At 36.7% G+C, this 21,659-nt stretch overlaps 1 protein-coding gene across 1 annotated transcript in view; it reads right to left on the reverse strand.

Moving 5' to 3' along the window:
- Positions 1–17,699, reverse strand: part of HSPA4L (heat shock protein family A (Hsp70) member 4 like) — a 31,734-nt gene extending 14,035 nt beyond the window's left edge. The window contains exons 1-11 of the mRNA XM_015819463.1: positions 17,570–17,699; positions 15,017–15,074; positions 14,554–14,694; positions 14,036–14,158; positions 12,996–13,095; positions 12,073–12,206; positions 10,725–10,969; positions 10,565–10,641; positions 7,835–7,986; positions 7,316–7,422; positions 3,921–4,054 (exon numbers count right to left, since the gene is read on the reverse strand). Of these exons, the coding sequence (XP_015674949.1) occupies positions 3,921–4,054; positions 7,316–7,422; positions 7,835–7,986; positions 10,565–10,641; positions 10,725–10,969; positions 12,073–12,206; positions 12,996–13,095; positions 14,036–14,158; positions 14,554–14,694; positions 15,017–15,074; positions 17,570–17,676 (1,378 nt within the window). The 5' untranslated portion in view covers positions 17,677–17,699. The remainder of the gene's footprint in view (positions 1–3,920; positions 4,055–7,315; positions 7,423–7,834; positions 7,987–10,564; positions 10,642–10,724; positions 10,970–12,072; positions 12,207–12,995; positions 13,096–14,035; positions 14,159–14,553; positions 14,695–15,016; positions 15,075–17,569) is intronic.
- Between the last annotated feature and the right edge of the window lie 3,960 nt (positions 17,700–21,659).

Genomic DNA, 21,659 nt, shown 5'->3' on the forward strand with positions numbered 1-21,659 from the left:
GTCACGTGATCACAATTTGGGCACTTGGAAGCTGGCTTGCACTCCCAATGCTTGCAGTACACTGTGTTCATATGAATGCCATTGCCAACCTTCCCTGCCAGCTTTCCACAAGCAAAGTCAGTGGGAAATCCAGTAGGTAATCACAACTTGTTCCCATAAGTTATTCTTGCTGTGCTTTCTCCCGCTACAGAGTACAAGATCCAAGGGATCTCACAGTTCAGAGTGCTCACTTACCTGCAACATGCTCCATCCCATGATCTGTAATGCATGCACTCAACTATATTTGCATAGTGCTATAGCACCCCCTTCCCATGCCTGCTCAATGTCAGGGAGAATGCTGTTTCAAAGAATGTAGCAAGTAAAAAGGTCCATCTCTGATGTCCCAATAATCAATTCTGAGGTCTTAATAATGTTATTGAATTGGCACAATTAAGGAGGTATTCCTGAAGATATCCAGGTTATGCAGCATGAAAAGCTTTAATGTGACAACTAGCATCTTGAATTGTACCCAAAACTAACAGGTATCAATGAAATATGGGCAGATTATAATATACTTGAACTATACTTCAAGTATGTATAATATATTTACTAACTGAAACAGTTGCATGATTTAGCTTCCAAGTGGTCTTCACAGAGTATCATGCAGATCATATTGTAATACCAAATGAGAGATAACGAAGACAGGTCGGAATATTCCATAGAAAGTGGTAACTGTTACACCAGATAAAGTTGTTCAAAAGCTCTCCTTGCTACAGTTGTAACCTACTCCTCAAGCAGGAGCTGAGCACCAAGGTTCTAAGCTATGTGCCAATTTAGCACAGGGAAAAATGATTCCATCGGGAGCTAAATAATATCTCTGGATTTAAGCAGTTTCCTCCTCTGAAAACACAATCTTTTGCTGAGATTGATACTAAGTGTCATGTGTCTGAGTAACGAAACACTTAAAAGTACTTTCAGGCATGTTTTCTCCTAAAAGCATTTATTAAGATTACAATACGTCAGCACAGCATGGTGGAATGCTTAGATCTGCTTCTCTTCCGTTAGGCATAACATTCCAACCATTTTCCACTCCCTTATTTTAGGGTCATGGTTCACATCTTCCAATCAACTTGGAAGATGTGATTTACTTCCGGTTTCTTTCTCCCGGGCTATCCTTATGCTCTTCCCCCTTTCCTGGTTTGCTGGTTTAACTATATAAATACCAGACAGTTCTGCACATTGTCAAAGCAAGAATATACAGTATTTGCAGCGTTGACACTAAGCTTGTTCTCCCCATTCTAATAACCTCCTGAGAAGACGTTTGACAGCATCCTCTGTTTGTATTGCGAGTTAAGATATAAAACTGGCTAACATTAGAATATTACTTACACCTACTCTTCTACTAAAATGTTATGCACCCTAAAGATTTCATGCAGATGTTGAGAAGGAGTGGAGAGTGTTGAGGTTTCTGTACCCAATATTCAAGAGGTCTGACATTGCTCTCTTGACTACTATATGGAACTGCTCCATCAGGAGAACTACAAAACAGTGTATCCACTCCTAACACTTGGAAACAGTCAAGGAGAATAGCATGATTAATAGTATCAAAAGTTATTAAGAGGTCAAGGAGTCATACTCCTAAGGTCATCAACTTAGAGATAGTACTCAGTACCAAGCCCAGCCCTAAAATCTAATTGAAAACAGTAGAGAATAATCAGTTTCCTCCAATGCTCTATGCAACAGCATCCTATCATTTCTCTGTAACATTCTCCCGAAAGGGGAGATAAGGAACATATAAACATTTGCCCAGCACTGTTGAGTTCAGCAATGGTTTCTTGTACAGGAGAAGTACCACTCATTTAAAGCAGGCAGCGTTTTTCCTTGACTCATTCACTGACCCCCAATCCAGTTGTTACTTCACTGAAGGTTCTCATCGATCAGGAAGGGCACGGATCTAGATTACAGTTGGCCAAGCTGGCACACAGATCTATGTTCAGTACAAACTCATCCCAGATAACATCACAAGACTTAACTGAATAACTCAGCTGGCATCCAACTCTAAATGGATCTGGAGGAAGCCTTCATCCTTCAGATGCCTAGAATATTCCTCATGACAATCCTGTAACAGTTTTCCAGTCCATCCTTTTCAAGCAGGTTCTTGGTTGCTGGTAAAGGTTTGAATATGTGCTACAATTCAGACTAATTGTTTATTTCCCACGAGTGGCGCTCTTCTGCCATTTCATCTTTGGAACTCCTTAATACACTGAGGACTTTCCTTGGATCAGTGGCCAAGGGGAAAAAATTCAGGGGAAACCCTACCCAAACTTGTAACCACTCTCTAATTCCAGGATGCCTCACAAAATTCCAAAGGTGTCTTCTGAGACCTGAGTGGTTCCATCAGAAGCCTGATATTTACATACATTTGCATATTTGTGTTTATGTTGTCATAGACTGAAATAAAGTGACCATATTTATTTGTTTAATATCAACAGCAGCCTACTAAAATTACCCTATAAAAATATCTATAAATCACTTCCATTGTTTTTATATATGCAGTCATCAGAAGATAAAATCAAATATCTATTTAATTAAACCGTATTGAACAGATCTGGGTCATTAACAGTTATACAATAAGCTAATTATCTAAAACTATACCTATCCACTTATATCTGGGCAACATGAAGCCCTTATTGTCACTAGACCACATTTGAGCATATGGGCAAAGACAAATGACTACCACCCTCTTGCTCAGTTCCTAGCAGGCCAAAATCCCAGGAACTGCACTACATAAAAAAATTTTGTGGATCTATAAAAATCAATTAAGAATTATCTGTTACTCTGACCGGTAATTAGCAACCACATCCATTTCAGAATGTGTTCTATTTCTTGCACAAGTGTATCATATAATAGGAAAGCTATACTTTAAAATAAAATCAAGATAACTGATTGTTTAACACAGTGGTAAGTAATAACAGAAGTAGCACAAAATCATTTTCAGTTTATCTCCATCCTAGGTTAGGATAATCAATGGTTAGTGGACTTTCTTTGAAGTGAGTTTGTAATATGTTGATCTATGTGGTTTGCTATTGTCCTTTTCCCCAGGATAGTTTTCCAACCTGTTAGTCTAGCTTAGAGCTCTAACATTCTTCTGTGGCCTTCCATCCAAATTTTAAATGGCCTGACCCAATCTAAGCTTCTAGATTCAACCACATTTATCCAAATGAGCGATGTAAATATAATTCAAATCTAAAATGCTTTGAAAGGATCAGTTTGATATAACAGTTATGTCACCAGGCTAGATATTGGAAAACTGAGCTTTAGTCCTATCTTAGGCACTATCTATCTGAGTGTCTTTGAGCATCTGACTCTCTCTCAACCTTAGAAAAAAGGCAACAACAAACCAATTTCAAAATCTTGCCACGAAAACCGCAAAAAAATGTCCAGGCAGTTGCTAGGAATCAATAGTGATTGTTTCAATCTTGTTGGAAATACTCCAGCCATTGCCTAAGCAGATGTTAAGAGCTGAAAACACAGCTGCTTAGTTGAATTGTGTCAGTACGGGCACAACAGGATACTCTGAATCCAAAATATTTTGTACACCTATAATTCACAACAGCTGAGTAAAAGAGAATACAGGTAGTCCTTAGTTAATGACAATAATTGGAACCGGAATTTACATTGCTAACAATATGTTTGTAAGGTGTAACTTGATATGTGCCACTTGGTGATAGCAAGCCCTAGTTACTAATAAGCGACACATGCAGAAAAGTACAAATATATTAAAAAAAACAAAAAACAAAGAGCACTCTCCACAGAAAACAAGGCATTAGTAATCAAAACAGTTGTTTTATAAATCTATTAAGTGAAGATTCTCATAATTTGAAACAAATCTTTAAAAAGTTTTTTTGTTATCATGCTCAACCAGTAACAAAAACATTTACCTATTCTTGTATCAGGATAAGGAACATCATGAGGATGTGTATAAAATGCTTCCAGTTCAAAAGGCTCTTTTTTGTGGAAAGTAATAACTTTTGAGAATGGAGAAGCATGATTTTTGCTGAAGACTTCACATTCACTGTAGAAAAAAAGAGTGCTTATAATTAAAAAGAACAAATAATGAGAATAGGAAAGCAGTCACAATATATCTTGTGATACTAATTACCTGAAGCCTGAATTAAAGATTTAAATCTTAAAACCATCGATTACTTTCATATTATCATTATGTATAGTCAATAATTCATAATAAACCATCCATTATGAATCTTAGATATTTTTACAAAACTAAGAATTTTGAGGAAGTTACATAGCAGAACATTCAATATTAATTTAGAGGAACATTCATTCAGGGAAAAATGATCCTGCATGTAGTCAATATATAACATGCTGAGGAAATCTACGTTTATAACTGTTACCTTTAAAGATAAGCTAGGATATGTACAACTCAAGACTTAGACATCTAACACTTCAATCTATAGGAAGATGAGAGGAATTCATTTAAAAATTAACTGCAGAATGGTCTTCACTTGCAAGTCTTTGCAATTAACAAGCAGTGTGCATGTGCACGGACACATACATGCACTTACACAGAGATGAGGGGGAGGGGAGAGAAATGTTTACTATAATGTGCTGTATCAGTCTTTTAAAAGCTGCAGTTCAACAATGGGGTCTCCTTCATAGACATATTGTGTTTTCCTCCAGTGTTTGAGTTGGCAAAACTATATAGTGGCATTCTATGCATTATAACAATGACAGAACTCTGCCTAAGTGATGAGTTCAGTGACTAGTGCAGTCTGTACAGTTTTAATATGAGATAATTTAAGGGTAATAATAACTTAACAATATTGATTGGAGAATTCCCCTACCATGGAATTTTCCCTTCATGCTAGAGTCACTTGCTGGTAAGAAAAACAATTATTGCTGTCCTTATTGTATGATAGAGCAGGCTTGGACAACTGTTGCATGTAACAGAGACAAATGATAGACTATAGCCATCTTTCAAGCTGATGGTTCCCTGGTGTGGAAATTTTACATACTGCTGACCAACTACTAAGTACCAGAAGGAAAGGACAATTCCAGCAGCAAGTGCTAATGGCTAGAAATAGCCTGTGAAGTATGTGTAAATAGCACTGGAATAGGCAAAATAGCACCCATCCCTTAAGGAAGAAAAAGTATAGACACACATCAGAAAAGCAGCAGAAAATCTATATTCACACTTGTCCATATGGCCAGACTGAGCTAGATTTACCTTCAAAAAGAGGTGCATTGGGGATGAACTGAAGACAATGAGGCTACATAAACTAGTTAGCAAAGTACATGGCAGAGTTAGTAAGACATGAGGATAAATCCAATACATTCCCTTAGTTCTCTCACATCTCTAGAATAGCCAGGGAAAGAGGAGAGGTATTGATGAAATGATCAGGTGGGGATGTTGTTCTTGGTGTCACAGGCAGCATTTCTCCTCCTCCAAACATGGCGAGTTGAGTTGATGCCAAAGAGCTGAATTTTGGTCTCAGCTGACCACAACACTTTCACCCAGTTCTCCTCTGAATCATTCAGATGTTCATTGGCAAACTTCAGATGGGCCTGTACATGTGCTTTCTTGAGCAGGGGGATCTTGTGGGCGCTGCAGGATTTCAGTCCTTCATGGTGTAGTGTGTTACCAATTGTTTTCTTGGTGACTATGGTCCCAGCTGCCTTGAGATCATTGACAAGATCCTCCCGTGTTGTTCTGGGCTGATTCCTCATCAGTTCTCGTGATCATTGAAACTCCACGAGATGAGATCTTGCTTGGAGCCCCAGACCAAGGGAGACTGACAGTTATTTTGTATTTCTTCCATTTGCAAATAATCGCACCAGTTGTTGTCACCTTCTCCCCAAGCTGCTTGGCGATAGTCTTGTAGCCCATTCCAGCCTTCTGTAGGTCTACAATCTTTTCCCTAACATCCTTGGACAGCTCTTTGGTCTTGGCCATGGTGGGGAGTTTGGAATCTGATTGATTGATTGATTGCTTTTGTGGACAGGTGTCTTTTATACAGGTAACAAGCTGAGATTAGGAGCACTCCCTTTAAGAGAGTGCTCCTAATCTCAGCTCATTACCTGTATAAAAGACCCCTGGGAGCAGAAATCTTGCTGATTGATAGAGAATCAAATATTTATTTCACTCATTAAAATGCAAATCAATTTATAACTTTTTTGAAATGCGTTTTTCTGGATTTTGTTGTTGTTCTGTCTCTCATTTTAAAATAAGCCTACCATTAAAATTATAGACTAATCATTTCTTTGTCAGTGGGCAAATGTACAAAATCAGCAGGGGATCAAATACTTTTTTTCCTCACTGTAAACATTAAAGTTCATGACAGTACAATTAGAAGAATACTAAGCAAGTATAGTTTGTTTCTGGAATATTGTCCTTTGGACAGAGGAGACTAAAGTGAGATGTCCGGTCATAATGCCATGTCTGGTGAACCAAACACAGCATATCAGCACAAACATCTCATACCAACCATCAACCACAGTGGTGGAGGGGTGATCTGAATTGAAAAAGTGGGCTTGTTGAACTGAAAAAAGCCCTCTTGTTATAAACAAGAGTGGGCCAAAATTCCTCCACAACAATGTGAAAGACTGAGAAGTCATAAAGAAAATGATTACTTCAAATTATTGCTGCTAAAGGTGGTTCTACAAGTTATTGAATCTTCATTTTGGCTTTCTTTTTGTAAAATCATATCATCATGATTAAAATAAATGATGACATGATGACATAAATGATGACATGATGTAATATGTCATGTGTGGTTGTTCATTTGAGCTTGCATTACCTACTCTTAAGAATTTCTAAGGACCAGATGGATTTTACTATGTCCTGATATGTAACACCATAAAACTCAAAGAGCATGTACTTTCTTTTTTTCACATCTGTATCTTTCTGAAAACTTAGAATAAACACAGTTAAGCTTCAAAATTATTCTATCCCAATGCACAATAGTTATATGAGCATGAATTTCATATTCATAGAAAAGATGAAATGAGAACGCCTTATTTTTGCCTAAATGAATGTTGGAAATGCTCACTAAAAGAAAAGAGAGAAGAATGCTTACCACAATTATGAATACCAAAAAAATTGTGGGACTCTCTCTCCAGAAACATGAAGAATTGTATTTCTTTACAAAATAAAGAAATTATGTAATAGTTTTTCCATGGTTAAATCAGTGGACTTGTTTATAAGTCATCCAAATAATATACCTGTACAAAGTTAACAAATGGCAAATCTAACCTATTTTTGTTTATAGATATACTATCTACTTAATTCTTTCATATTTTTAAATCTCAAAACTCTTACCCTGTTCCTTCCTCATAAGATGATTGCCACCTCAGAGTAATTGAGTAAGGAACAACATCTGTGATGGAAAATTCACGGACTTTAAATGCTGGGGACAGAATTGCACACTAGAAAAGAAATGGAGTATCACTCACACGTGTCTGGTACACATTTATTTATGAGGTACTACTCAACTACATTTTAACTTCACAATTATAAAGCCTAAGAAAATTTATTGTAGCAAAATCAATGTTCTTAGAGACAACTAGTAACTTTTTTTTGTGACCAGAAAAATCATACAAGAGATGCAACATTGCTCACAAACAGAGCTCAGTTGTTTCAGAGAACAGATTCAGGATTAGTCAAAATGATTAATTAAAAATACAAAAAGGTTAAAATCTGTTAAATTAGTTAAGTAGCTGTGTTACCTTCAACACCTTAATGTGAAGATTAATGTAATTATAGCATGCTTCTTTTGATAAATTTGCATGGCCAAAGAAATTTAAATAGTAATACTGAACAGAAAAACAATTAACACACCTGTAATGCACAACCCCTTGCAACAGCTTCATCTGCATTTAATGTAGTACTTATCTCTTTACATAAAAATTTGCAAATCTGTTCTTTCACAGCTGGAATACGAGTTGCTCCACCTACTATTTCTACACTGTAAATATCTTCACGCTGTAGTTCTAGGAGACAAACAGGAGATTATTTGTTTTTATGGATGAGAAATATAATCAGTTTTAGACAGAATGGATTCACTTGGTGGAAAGACTGCAAGAATGGAAGAAGTTTCTTTACCATACATTGGTATATCTCTTCTGTTAACATTAAAACCTAATCTTCTTTTCTGAATACATGTGGAAATTTTGTTTTAAAAATGTACTTACCATTCTTATAGGTAATAGGGCTCTAAATGTAAGTATTAAATAAACATTTCAAAATAACACAGTGAGAAATTAATGCCACATATAACATAGGAAGCTAGCTGCTAGGTCCCAGAACCTAGCAGAAGTGAATACATAATTTAAATAAATAACAAAATTAAGTATGGTATAGTGCAGGGGTCAGCAACCTTAAACACTCAAAGAGCCACTTGGCATGCCACAGACCGGTGCTGGTCCCTGGTTGGGGATCCCTGGTGTATAGTACTAAATTGGCAGTGAGGATTAGCAGCTGGCAAAAGGCTATTTGATCTGTTCAATTTCATTAAAAAAGACTAAAAGACTCCCCAAAAATAGTTTATATGCCTTCCTTTGCTCTCTAAAGGAGTAATTAAATGGAAGGTAAGCAGATATATTGAATAAACTTGTCTCTAATACTAACTTTTGTTTTTCAGCCACAGATGCTAAGTTCTTAGGATTTCTTATGTTCAGGTTGCAAATGTTCATGTTTTCAAACCAAAACTGATATCCAGTAAAAGAAAAATCTAAGAAGGTTTATGAGAACCCCAACTTCTGTAGAAATGGGCATATTTTAACAAAAATAAAGCAACTCTACGATGGAGCCTCAAAACAGTTTCATAGAAGAAAAATATGTTCAGTGGCCATGAAATGCTCAGTGGTTGTTTGAGCAAAATGAAGACTGTAATGAAACTAGAATCCTAAAAAAGAAGCATTTCACACTGCAACATTTTAATGCAATTCACTTGTTTTGATCTACTTTGATTTCTACTTCTATTATGATTACTATTGGAATAGAAAAAAAAATAAAGAACTTATGAGAAAATGCTTCTTCATCCAGATAGCCTACACTTAAACAATTATCAATGGAAAAAAGAACCATCTGTATATTAAATGTGCTTTGTGGCCATCTGGAAACTGGATACACAGATGTCCTATACCAGTGATGGCAAACCTTTTAGAGACTGCCCAAACTGCAACCCAAAACCCATTTATGCATCGTCGAGTGTTGGGTGGGTGTGGCCCATTGGCTGGATATGGCCCATTGGGTGGGTATGGCCCATTGGGTGGGCGTGGCTGCGATGGTAACGGTAGACTGGGTGGGACTAAAAAGTTCAATCAATCAATTCCAACTTTGCAAGATCTTTTTTTTCCCCGCAAGAAGTTGAAATTGACTGATTGAACCTTTTTTTTTTTTTTGCACACGGCGGCGGAGGCCTAAAGTGAAAAAGTCTTATAAAACCCAGCTGAAGGCCTAGAACTAGGGCGACAGCGCGCGTGCCCACAGAGAGGGCTCTGAGTGCCACCTCTGGCACCTGTGCCATAGGTTCGCCACCACTGTCCTATACCGAACTTATACAGTATAACCAGAAATTAAAGCAATGTGCTCTGCTGGTACATGGTACATTAAGTGATGGCCCAATACAGATAGTGAGAACTGCCATTCAACAAATGAACTATAGTAAACTAGTGACTATTCAAGTTTAAAATATAAAGCAGTTTTCTTTTTTCTTAGTTTTGATTGTTTTCATTTGTTTTCATCCTCTACTGTAGATTTTGTGCCAGCTACATGACTACACTATCCTAATCTCTGCAATGTCTATGAATCCCAAGGACCTGTTACCTAATTCTAAGACTCTTTTCTTGCAACTCATGATTTTGATGGCTTATTCAATGTTAGATTTGAATCTGTAGGTGTGCAGTCTAGCTCTCCTTTCCCAATCTTCTATCGAATTTTCCTTCCAGCACATTTTCTATTCTTTCCAAATCAACAGAGTATTGAAACAAAATTATATGGGTTAGGACTCTGTCAGTCTGCTTGTCTGTTAGCATGATAATAGTCTAAAAACTAAATACAACAGGATCAAATTTGGTATGAAGAACTGAAAAATAGAAAGATCAAGTTCAAAAATAGGCTGGATCAGACCAGGAACTAGAGCATAAAAAAAAAATCCACATTTTTTTCCCTTATGGAAGAGGCAATTGGGCAGCTGCTCAACATATTACCAATCCCTGCAGTCTTAGAACCCTTCCTCCCTCTTTGTCACGTGACACAGAGCAAAACTATTACTCACGGATAAAAAATTCTAGAAGCCACATTTGCATGTTTTCCCTAATTTGTTTGCTTTCTTGCCTATTAGAGTGGATGCCATTTTTCTATCTAGATAATTATTTTCTTCCCTCTTCTTAGCTTCTTTTCTGTACTTGATAAAATCACACATACCCAACTTTATAATACCAAAATATTATTTTTCAATTTTTATAGACATTAAATAATTGAAGAATATTCAATGTGATAGGCATGACCTACAGTAGCAAGAAGTCTTTATATTAAATACTGTATAATGTTGCAGCATTTACTTACTAGCTTGTTCCATCACTGCTCTCAAAGGAGGTTCTACTCTGGCCAGAAGAGATGCACACAGTTGTTCAAACTGAGCCCTATTTTGAGAAATGAATATTAAATATTTCAGGCATATAAATTGTTATCTCATAATTCCCACTTTATACATTGAATATGATACCTGTTCATTTTGCTAGAGACATCAACGTCATTCATAAAGCATTCTATGTTTACTGGAAGATCAGAAGTATTTGCACTCATCAGCTTCTTCAGTTTTTCACACTCCTGGTATAATCGTAGCAATGCTCGACCATTGTCCTTAACATTAAGTTTATATTTGAGCCTGAACTCTTCGCAGAAATGATCTACCAAAGCATCATCAAAGTTTCTACCGCCCAAAAAGGGATCAAATGTAGTAGCAAGTACCTATGAAATTAAACACAATAAGAATGGTAAAAGCAATAAAGAAAAAAGTCTTAATGCAGTGTCCGTGCATGAATCATCATCATCATCATTATTAATCTTCAGTTTGATTCACAGTCTGGGACTGATAAAAACTTAACAGTTCAAGTCCTAACCAAGGATCTAAGAGCTGTTAAGGCAGGGGTGTCAAACTCAATTTCATTGAGGGCCGCATTAGCATTGCAGTTGCCCTGGGGGGGGCAAGTGGGTGTGGCCAGAGTGGGTGCAGCCTACTGGGTGGGCGATGGAGTGGGTGTGGCCTACTGGGTGGGCGTGCCCAGTTCTATATCATTCACGTCAAGGGTGCCTATGGGGGCCTGGGCAGGAGTGGGACAGATCTGAGGGTCTCTGGCAGAAGGGGGTGGGACCGGGGCAAGTGCCAAGATGGCCACCACAAAATTGTACATTGGCTCCTGGCTGGCCTGGGCCAGGGCCAAGGCAACGGAGGCCGTTCCCTCACTGTTTCCAGGATGGTTTCGCGGGCCACATGAAACCCCTTTGCGGGCCGCATCTGGTCCCCAGGCCTTGTGTTTGACATGTCTGTGTTAAGGCAATGTCTGAGTATATAGGCAATTCCGAGTAAGGTGGTTTTTTGCAAAGTCAGGATATTCAAGTCTAATAAGTTCAAAATGTCCATGTATCTATCTAGGTAGCCCTTTAAGTATTGCTTCAAAGGCTCCTATTACTTGGTACAACCATTGATTTCTTCCTCCATAACCCTCAACTTCAATTTGCAAATCACAATATTTTGTTATTTTTTCTAGCTGTTTCTATTCAATTCTGGTATTGCAATATGAATGAACCAGACTTTTTTCTTTTCCACAATAGTGATATCAGGTGTGTTGTGGGCCATATGTCTGCTTGGATCCAAAAGTCCCACAGGATCTTGACTTAGTCATTTTCAAGAACTTTGTTGTTGTTATTATATCAGAAAAAGTTTCAAGCACAGCTATGAAGCAATGTAGGTTTTTTTTCCTGGTATGTTATTGCTCATATTTATTTTGGAATTGAGCTTATTCGTTATCCTGTTTTATCTTTCTTATTTATATGTTGCTTCAACAATTTACCTTCAATTTTCCTTTGTTAAAAGCACAAACAGAAATCTGGTAGGCAGAATGTCCCATGTCTACAAAAACCACATTCCTTGGTCTCTCCTCTGGGGCTGGTAGATCCTGTTTATAAATTCCATAGGCTAAAGCAACTGCAAGAATTAAAGAGTAAATTCTATGAAGTAGAAAAGCTTTAAAAATTAGCTTCAAAATACTGGCTGCACTATAACTAGTTATGTGCAAAACTATTATTCTGACTACTTTTGGAACATAACAAACCAATCTGATATACTGAAATTTCATATGCTTGGAAAAAATGGAATGGGGATCACTGAAATATTTCAAGATGGAACAGAGTTCTTTTTATATTGTCAAATTATAAGCTATTCCAAAACATTCATTTCTCTTATGTTCTAATGATATTCATTACAAACTCACTGAAATTACTTATAGTTAAAAATGGCATAATTTGAAGAATTTGCCTTACTCATAAAACTTAAACACTTTTCCTCTTGCAATCTTTCTTTATAAAAATGGCGAGGAAACAACAGTGCACATATTTAAATCAAATAATTTGTGGTACATTATTAATATCTCATTTAGTTACACAAATAAAGCCAATTTTCTATCTTGGAGTCAAAAGCAATATGAATATTTGTTTATTAAATGCTATCCTAGAAATATTATGGTATTAGTCATATTGAATTTATTGTGGTGGATAGATTTCTGAATAGATATGCATTAATGTTGCTCCAAGAATTTACAATACTTATTTTAGTAGAAACCACTCATACTGGACAACAGTTTATTTGTGAGTAAGGTAACTCAGTATTTAGTTGTATACTGTATAATCTTACTAGATTGTTATGTAATATACTTTGACTCTGATTTGAATTTGATTAAAAAGCAAAACTGCTATAACAAGTAAAATATAAATTTACCTGCTGTAGTTTCATTCATTAATCTCAAGCAATTTAAACCTGCCACTTGCACTGCTGCTATAACAGACCTTCTCTCGGCATCAGTAAAAAAGCTTGGGATCTGTAGGAAAATGTTTTCTATTAGATTAATTTCACCATATTCATCTTTCTAATGAGTTTTAATTTGGAATAATTTTATGGCTCTATGAGGCCCTGAATCAAATTAGATCGCAATGCTGCAGAAAGACATATATTCTGCCTGTACATGTTTCCTATTTTCAACTTTTGCTTTTTCACAAAATGCCAGGTTGGGAAGAGAAAGGGACCTGAGTAGCAGTCAACGTTTCAATATCAAAAAATGGTTCATGGATAGCCCTGTACATATATAGTTAGTTGCCAAGTATCAGAATTTTGATCATGTGATCATGGGGATGCTGCAACGGTAGCAAATGTGAAAAATGGTGATAAGCCAGTTTTTTCAGAGCCATTGTAACGTTGAACTGTCACTAAATAAACTGTTATGAATCAAGGATTACCTGTAATGCCTGAAACAAGCCCTCTACCTGCAACAAATGTAAGCTGATAACTAATTAAGCAACTTAGGTTAACTTAATGTATTATATAGTAATTAGGTTTCTTGCAAAATAATGTTATCAACAATATATGTGAGTTTCACGATGTGCTGGGCACAAAACAATGAGGGAGAGGGGACAATGTGAATTATTTCAGCACATGTGATCAACATCCTAAACCTATATGTCTGAATTTGGACAGACTTCAGCTTATCAAGTGTCTACTATGTATGCAACTGTTTACTGTTTACACATTTCTGCAAGCATTGTCAGTAACTGAGAAATCAGAAAAGAATATTCTAGAAAACAAAACTTTATTATCTTATAATTTAATATTGTGAGCTGCCCAGAGTTGTGAGATGAGTGGCAAACAAACCAAATTAAATAAATAATAGGACTGTCTTGCCAGGAACATGTTATAATCTAATCATTCCAAATGTCATATAACATTATTATTTTGTAAGTATCTATATCATTATAAAAACTTACGGAAATGACACAATCTGCTACAGGCTTTTTAAGTGCATTTTCTGATGTCTCCTTAAGCTTAACTAATAGCATACCAGTAACTTGTTCAATAGCAAATAATCTCTCTTCATCCAAATATCGTACCTAGAGTTTAAAAAACACCTAAATTAATAACGAACTAGAATACATAGTAGGCACTCATGTTGACAGAGATGTAACACTTGTTTTATTTTTTCCATCAGCAAACTCTATTTAGTGAGATACTGTACGTTAGAACAGGGGTCTCCAACTCTCAGGTGTGGCCCACTACCAGACCTTGGCCTGTTCAGAACCGGGCCACGGAAGCAATGGGTGAGCATGTGCAAATGGAGCTGTGCATGCATTCACACGCTACTCATGCATAACCATTCCCTCTCCCTCTCCCCCTTGATAGTCCACAAAGCTGAAAAGGTTGGGAAATGCTGTTAGGACCAGATCTTAACATTTATTGTTCTGTATATTCTGATAGTAGGCATCAAAAGAGAAGGTACCATGCTCACCTTCACTCCTACACTCCCATTAGGTAATTTCTGAAGCTCATATGGCACTTTTTCTTTCTCAGACTTTATAAAGGGATCATTAAATGCTCTTCCATGCAGCTTTTTAAATCCATGTAACGTATTCTTAATATTTGTAATAATCTGTCAAATAATATTAAGGTATTAATTTTGCATGCTCATATTAAAATTCCTTTCATCTTACAGTTTTTCAATACTTTTATTAATTTAATAGTAGTAAAAATATTCCATTCTTATTATGCATTTCTAATTCCTTAGTATTGTAAATAAAATTTTATTTTGTTTTATGCAAGACATAAATACCTAAGTTCATAGTGTACACTGGTGGTAATACTATCAATGCTTTTGATTTAAAAGGAGTTTTGTGAATAAATGTTTTGATAAAAAGAACTGCTGCTGAATAAAATGATAACTTTTACTGAAATAATTATAAACTTATGTTTACCTGGCTTTTTGCTGCATTTCCAATAGTCCGGGCTTTGGATCCCAAAGATATACAAGCTCTGAAATACAACAGATACTCTATAAATGTGCATGAAGAAATCAAATTGTTACCTATAGGGCTGTGAAAGACTCATCAATCTGAAAACAGAACAAAGGAGTTTGAAATTCCGGTATATATTAAGCATAGATATATATAAATTTCAGTCATGTGAACTAGACTGGGAGGTTTGTCTACAGAAGTTGAGCTTGATTTAAAAAAATCAATATAAAACAAATACAATATTTAATAATGGAAAGTGGTGATGTAAAGGAAGAAGCTAATCTAAATCTACAGAGCAGAGAACCCAACCATGAATCATAAGCAGCCCCTTTGCAGAAGCAAATCTAATTTCACTAATATTTTTCCACCTTCAGAAAATAAAAAATGACAATACAGAAAGTAGAATTTTCAAGGATATATATGAAAATCAGCAATGTAAGTCATTGATAAGTAGCAATAGCAGTATCACTTAGACTTATTTACCACTTCATAGTACTTTACAGCCCTCTCTAAGCGGTTTACAGTCAGCATATTGACCCCAACAATCTGGGTTCTCATAAAATAAATGTTTTAACTGAATTAGATTTAAGGATAACCATGAATTATTGAATTTTAAAATGTTTGCAAATTATCCAAGATCCTAAAGTTCAAAGCAATAAGTTAAATTTTTATTATTTCTTTACAACACTGTAATCCCAGGAGCATAAAACAGCTATCAACCTCCACATGTAGCAAAATAGCATCTTCCCAGTAGTAAAGACTGATAAGGTTGAGCAAAAGATAAGTTATTTTGAAGTCCTGTTTGATTTTTGGAATACATACCAGTAGAACAAGATGAATTTAGGACTGATCCAACAAATACATAAATACATTCATTCATTCACTCTCTCTCATGCACACACAATCCATGTTTTTGCATACCCAATTCATTATCAGTTTTTGCTAAATCTAACTAAAGAAAATAATATCAGGAACATTTGGAATGACAAATACTGTTTTTCAAAGGAACAAAGAACACAAAACAAATAATTGTGTACTTTTGATTATATAAATTTTCGATTCTGCTAAATCTACAAAGAGATGTTGCCCATTTACACTCCTGGTTGTAACCCATGGAAACAGGGAAGTGTGAACAAGTTCTATCTACTCTACAATCATCTTACACATCATCTCTTCACAGGTACCACCCTCCATGCCTGAAAGTTAGGCAATAAAACAAGTAGTAACATGCCAGGCAAAAGGAAAAATGCTACAAGACAGAAAAGATGAAATACTGGGCAAACTTCTTTTACCCTATATATCTTCTCATGTAGCATGCTTATTTCAAAGGTTGAATCTGCAAAAATGGTGCATATTACTGTGACCTGAATTGCCCTCAACTATAATACTTTTAAGTGAAGAGACACGTTACAATTATTTTGAGATTCAGAAAAAAATGCCTTATCATGGAATTGTTTGCAAAAACTTAAAGCGCTTCTATTTCAATGCTACTTTGATGGATGGATAGAAAATGGCAATGGGCAAAAGTAAAAAAATAATGTGGGATTAGTAGATACCATAATCTTCAGAATAGGAGTTTTTGTCATAGTTTTTAATAGACCTACAATGTTTTAGATGTGTAATTCTCGTTTTTAAGATGAGAAATGAGACCAGCAGAACAAAATAACACAACAATGGATGTGTTTAAATAAATAAGAAAGAAATGTTTAAGTTGGCTTTTCTTATGAAGGCCAAAGCTCATGGTGAATTAGTTTCAAATCTATCAACTGAAATTTACTGCTAAACCCAAACTTATTAAAGTGAAAAGAAGAAAAATCTTTTTGGAAAAGAGATAAACCTTATTTCTTCAATCCAAAGCTGCCAAAACTCTTATTTGATTCAGAAACGAGATTTCTGGAAGTTGGAATTTTAACATATCTGGATGTCAGCACTGATAAGAACAGAAATCCAGCACTATGACATAGATTTTGTGTGAAAAATAGTGCCAAGAAAATTCCAGGCCTTTTTAAGACTTGATCAAGACAATTCTGGAAAAGTTAGTCTTTATCTCAATCTAACAATCTTCCACATTTGGTGATTATAAACCTGCTTGTAGCAGGACAGTTAAGAACGAGTTGGAGTTCAATACACCCAGCTAACTTAAAGCTGAGAAACGGTTAATTTGACAACACCGAACTCCCTTAGTACAGGATCCATGCTGACACATAGCAGCTTCTTTCCAAGTTTATACATGACAATGAGCCATGTTTTAGGATGTTGTGTGAACCCACCTACTATGGGTTTGTAAACTAGGATGACAGCTCATCATCCAGATAAGCTTTATAATTCTAACCGGCCTTTCCCCAACCTAATAATTTCCAGGTAGGCGGAGTAGCACCGGTCCAGGGGGGAAAGCTCCTTAAAAGGTTTCATGAGGCTAGCGGGGAAGGAGCCAACGGAAAGAGCACGAGCCGCCGTTAATCCCTCCGGAGAGGAGGCTGTTGCCCAAAGCGCGGTTGGAAGGCTGGGACTCACGGTGTGCAGCGGTCGCTGTACTCATTGGCGATGGTCTCGATGCCGCCCCTCCGCGCCACCGCGATGTAGCAGTTCTGAAAGCCCAGGTCGATGCCCACCACAGACATGACTGCGGCGGGTGCGGTCCGCTTTCTTCCTCAGCCCTCCCTCCGCGTTACCGCGGCGGGCCCTCGCGGGACAGCGCTCGCGGCGGGGAGACGGCACCTCGGCGAGTAGCTCGCTCGTTCTCTCACTGCGGAGCAACAACCGCCAACCGGCACTTTCTCTCCTCTGCGCAGGCGCGGCTGATTGCCATACGAGGACGCCGCGAAATTCCGACTTGAACTTCGGCAGTTTCCGCGGGTCCTCGGGTAGCCTCCCGGAGTTCGAGAAAGATCTGGAATCCGGGTGAGAAGAGTGCGAAAGAGGCTTGTCTCCGTCGCCCTCTAAGGGCCAAAGTCCGGAACTGCGGCTGCTGGCTTTTCGCCCTTGGAGGACCTCTTCTGGAGTACCGTCACGGAGGCCCAGAACAGGAGAAGCGCGGAATACGATTACGGGACAGTTTGCAGTTATATAGCCAAAAAATGATTAACATCCTATAAATATGTTACTTCCTTTGTATTTTACATCCCCGATTCCCGATTGAATAGAACCCAGGAAAGAAATATGAAATCAACATCAAAAGAATAGACTGTTCAAGAAGATGAACAGTACAGGTGTTAGAATAAGAAATAAAATATAAATAATTGGGATAGCTGCCCATCTTAAAATCAAACTGGGTGGCTCACAATCAAAAGAATAAAAAAAATATACAAAGAATAAAAACAGTACAAAGAATAAAAACAGTACAATGAAACAATTATCTTGTAAATGATGAGCATATACAAGACATCAGTACAGAATATGTACTGTGACCGATAATTATGTATTATCCAGTTGATATCAATTCTTAGTGACCACATAAATAGATTTTCTCCAGGGCAATCTGTCTTTTGCCTGATCTTTCAGATCTTCCAGTGGTGCATTGTAACTGAGTCAATCTGCTTTTCTGCTTGGTTGTCTTTCCTTTCCTTTCTCCTTTCTCAGCATTACAGTCTCCTCTAGGGAATACTATGTCTGAAATAGGATAATTTATGTTGGTGTGGGCCTCAAGCGAGAATTCTGGATTGATTTGTTTGATAGTCCCTCAGGGCTTTTTTGGGCTGTCCCCAATATTCTCAGGAGTGTTCCACCAACATCATATTTCAAAGATATCAATACTCTTCCTGAGCTTCTTCAAAGTTCAACTTTCGCGTCCATTGAGTGTCAATGGGAATACCATGGCTTGCAGTATTTTAATGTGTACTCTAGGTTTCCACAATTGGTGCAACTCTGCAATTGGTGCAAATTATTTTGCGAAAATACAATATTCTCCTATCAGCCATCTTTCCCTTGAGTAGTGGAGCAAATAGACTGGGGNACGTCGGCCAGCTCAGGCAGGGCTGTTGATACATAGCAGGGAGCCAGGTATATAATCAACAGACCCACTTGAACCCCTTGTCCCCATTTCACCAGGAGGGACTCCACACCGTCTATCTGAGGCACAGTGGTCTCCCTCGGACAAAGGCTCTCCTTTATAATGGCCGCTACCCCACCGCCCCTTCCCCGGGTCCTTGGCTTTCCTAAATGGAAATTGTTTTTGTATACAGGTAGTCTTTGACTTACAACCATTCATTTAATGAAGTTGCAATAGCCTTGGAAAAAGTGACTTATGACCCATCCTCAAAGTTAGGATTGTCACTCCCCCCCCCCCACTTGCTTACAATTTGGACTCTTGGCAACCAGTTCACATTTATAAACATAGAAAACTGATGGTAAAAAAGACCCAGTGGTACATCGAGTCTATTCTTTGAGTTTTTGTTTTTGTTTTAATTATTTTTAATTATTATTTTGATTTTATTACTTATTTTTAATTTTTGTTGGATGGTAGACATGCATTTATACCAAGCATGTTTAAACTCAGGTACAGTTGACTAACTCTCTATCTCTGCTGGAAGTAAATTCCAAGCTTCCATTACTCTTTCTGTGAAGTAATACTTTCTAATTGTCAAGGATGAAACTTGGATCCTAGAGTTTTATTTGGATTCTCGAGCTGGATGTTGACACTGTTACTTTTGAACTTCCCTCCTGTCAGTTTGAAGTTATGCTTCCATGTTCTTGAACCACATTCATTTAACAACTGTAGCAAAAATTATTGTAAAATTGAGTGTGATTCACTTAACAGCAGCTTCACTTAGGAACAGAAATTCTGATCCCAATTGTTATAATTTGAAGACTACCTGCATTTGGCTCTGAATCCAACTTTTGATTTATTTAAAGTGCTAATTCTTTGTATTGCTAGTTCAAGTTTGCAATATTTTCATATTCAATTAAATCTACATTGTCTGGATTGTTTGTTCAATTGTGTTGTGTAAGATATCCAACATCAGAAGAAATGTTGCCTCTTCCTAAATGAATACATATACCCTAAGAATGATGCTACTTGGAGGAGTCAAGGTTTAGTCAAAATCTTAATCTTAATCCAGAAAAAGGTGGACCTTAGAGAGACATATACCAATTGAACATACATCATTTTGGACCCTTGCACTCCAACCTGTGTTTACTAGGAAATAAGCTCTTATTTACTGGGGCTATCACTTCTGAGCCACAACGAGATATAGCAAATTCTATCTAATTTTTTGCTGCCCTTCGCAAATTATTCAACATCTGGATTTCTATAGCCTAGAACTGGCAGTTCACTTTTAAAGAAAATTTACTCTTAATTATTTGTAGCATAAAATGCTTAACATACTTAAAGAATTTTAAAAATGTATCCGTGCCTGAACTGCCTTTGCTAGGCAACAGTTGTGTAACGGCATACAACTGCATAACTTAGTGACAAAAATTCTGGTCCCAGTTACTTTTGTTAAGTGAGGACTATATATAAAACCAATCAATTATTTCTTTTAACAAAGTTTGGAATAAAGAGAGTATTTTACCGTATGTGAATACAGTCCTTTGTCATATAAAAAGATGTAGCACAAAATCCAACAATTGATTTTATTCAACAAACCATGACTTAATGCAATGTGTGAACCGAACCTTAGTTTCCAGTTATGGTTTTGGCAGCAAGAGATTCATAGGGTTAACACACAATAAACTAAAACTACATATATTCTGATTTAGCATATTGTGTATAGCTACTGTAATCTATAATGCATGGATTATTATAATTAAGATTATTGTGTAAATCGAGCACATTGTTTATTTGTGAATACATTTTAACATCAAGTTTGTGATATCTCTGCCTGGTTAAGGGTGAAGTTGTTCTTTTTTCAAATCAATCAATTACTGTCTCACAGTGTTGCTTATTTCTAATATGGCACCAGCAAGATGCTGCTTGTAACCAATTTAATAGAAGTACTTGTTTGTAAACTATCTTCCCTGAAGACACCCTATGGCCACAGTCTCAAAAACTGACTTCAAAGCACTCTTCAGCTATTGTGATTGACAAAAGTTCCTCTACAGCTCTTCCTCAAGCATACTTTCAGGGAGCAAGTGAGCGTATTATTATGACAGGCATTTGATCTTTGAGAATGCAAGTGATGCATGAAGATTTTCTTTAAGCTTGTTGACTGGCATATATGACTTTTCTATCTATCAAACAATCAAGATTTTCTTTCCTCATTGCAATCCTATTTGATGTTGAAATTAGAAATCAGACATCCCAGTTGTAATGCTACATAATTTTTCATACTAAATTTAGGAGAAAACAACCCCAGCCCTTATTAGATTGAGTTCTGCAGTATTATTCTCCCTATTTGATATAGAGGTAATGCTTAGCCTGATGATTTGGATCTATACAATTTTCCTACATTATTAAACTCTATATAAGGGAGTTTACTAAAACGTGTGGATGAAATTGACCAAATTAATGTTATTTCCTAATATTTGGCTAAGAATTTAAGGAATCTTTTCTGGTAGTTCTCTCATCAAGTTTGATTCGATTAATCTATTCTATTAATATCCAGGCTAATTTTTTCCAGATATTTGCTTCTGAAAAATCTGGTGCAGAAGTTAACAGTAAGATATT

This window comes from Protobothrops mucrosquamatus, unplaced genomic scaffold (assembly GCF_001527695.2).
Source record: "Protobothrops mucrosquamatus isolate PMUCROS unplaced genomic scaffold, P.Mucros_1.0 scaffold928, whole genome shotgun sequence".
NCBI lineage: Eukaryota > Metazoa > Chordata > Lepidosauria > Squamata > Viperidae > Protobothrops > Protobothrops mucrosquamatus.